This window comes from Penaeus monodon, chromosome 22, assembly GCF_015228065.2.
Source record: "Penaeus monodon isolate SGIC_2016 chromosome 22, NSTDA_Pmon_1, whole genome shotgun sequence".
Classification (NCBI taxonomy): Eukaryota; Metazoa; Arthropoda; class Malacostraca; order Decapoda; family Penaeidae; genus Penaeus; species Penaeus monodon.
This window is the reverse complement of record NC_051407.1, coordinates 44,925,039-44,925,321: the sequence shown is the minus strand read 5'-3', so window position 1 is coordinate 44,925,321 and position 283 is coordinate 44,925,039. Positions and strand designations below refer to the sequence as shown.

General features: G+C 42.4%; 1 protein-coding gene across 1 annotated transcript in view; it reads left to right on the top strand.

Annotated features, from left to right (window-relative positions):
* The first annotated feature begins 76 nt into the window (after positions 1–76).
* Positions 77–283, top strand: part of LOC119587463 (microtubule-associated protein futsch-like) — a 12,133-nt gene continuing 11,926 nt past the window's right edge. The window contains exon 1 of the mRNA XM_037936189.1: positions 77–116. Coding sequence (XP_037792117.1) covers positions 77–116 — 40 coding nt within the window. The remainder of the gene's footprint in view (positions 117–283) is intronic.

Genomic DNA, 283 nt, shown 5'->3' with positions numbered 1-283 from the left:
GACTTCCGTTCGAACCGCCATAGAGACAACATCTATACCGGTAAACGTAAATAGAAGTGAAGTGTGTAGTGAACACATGGACGATAATCTCAACCCTGAACCAGGAGAAAGACCTGGTATAGACAAACAAATGGACTATGAAACCATAAATAACAGAAGACGCAAAAATAGCGAAAGTGACAACGAAGAAAACCCACCCTCCAAGCAACACCGGAACGAAGAAGCCGGAAAGAACTTCACGCAATTCCAACCAGAAATGAACAATAACTCAGAATCCAACTCT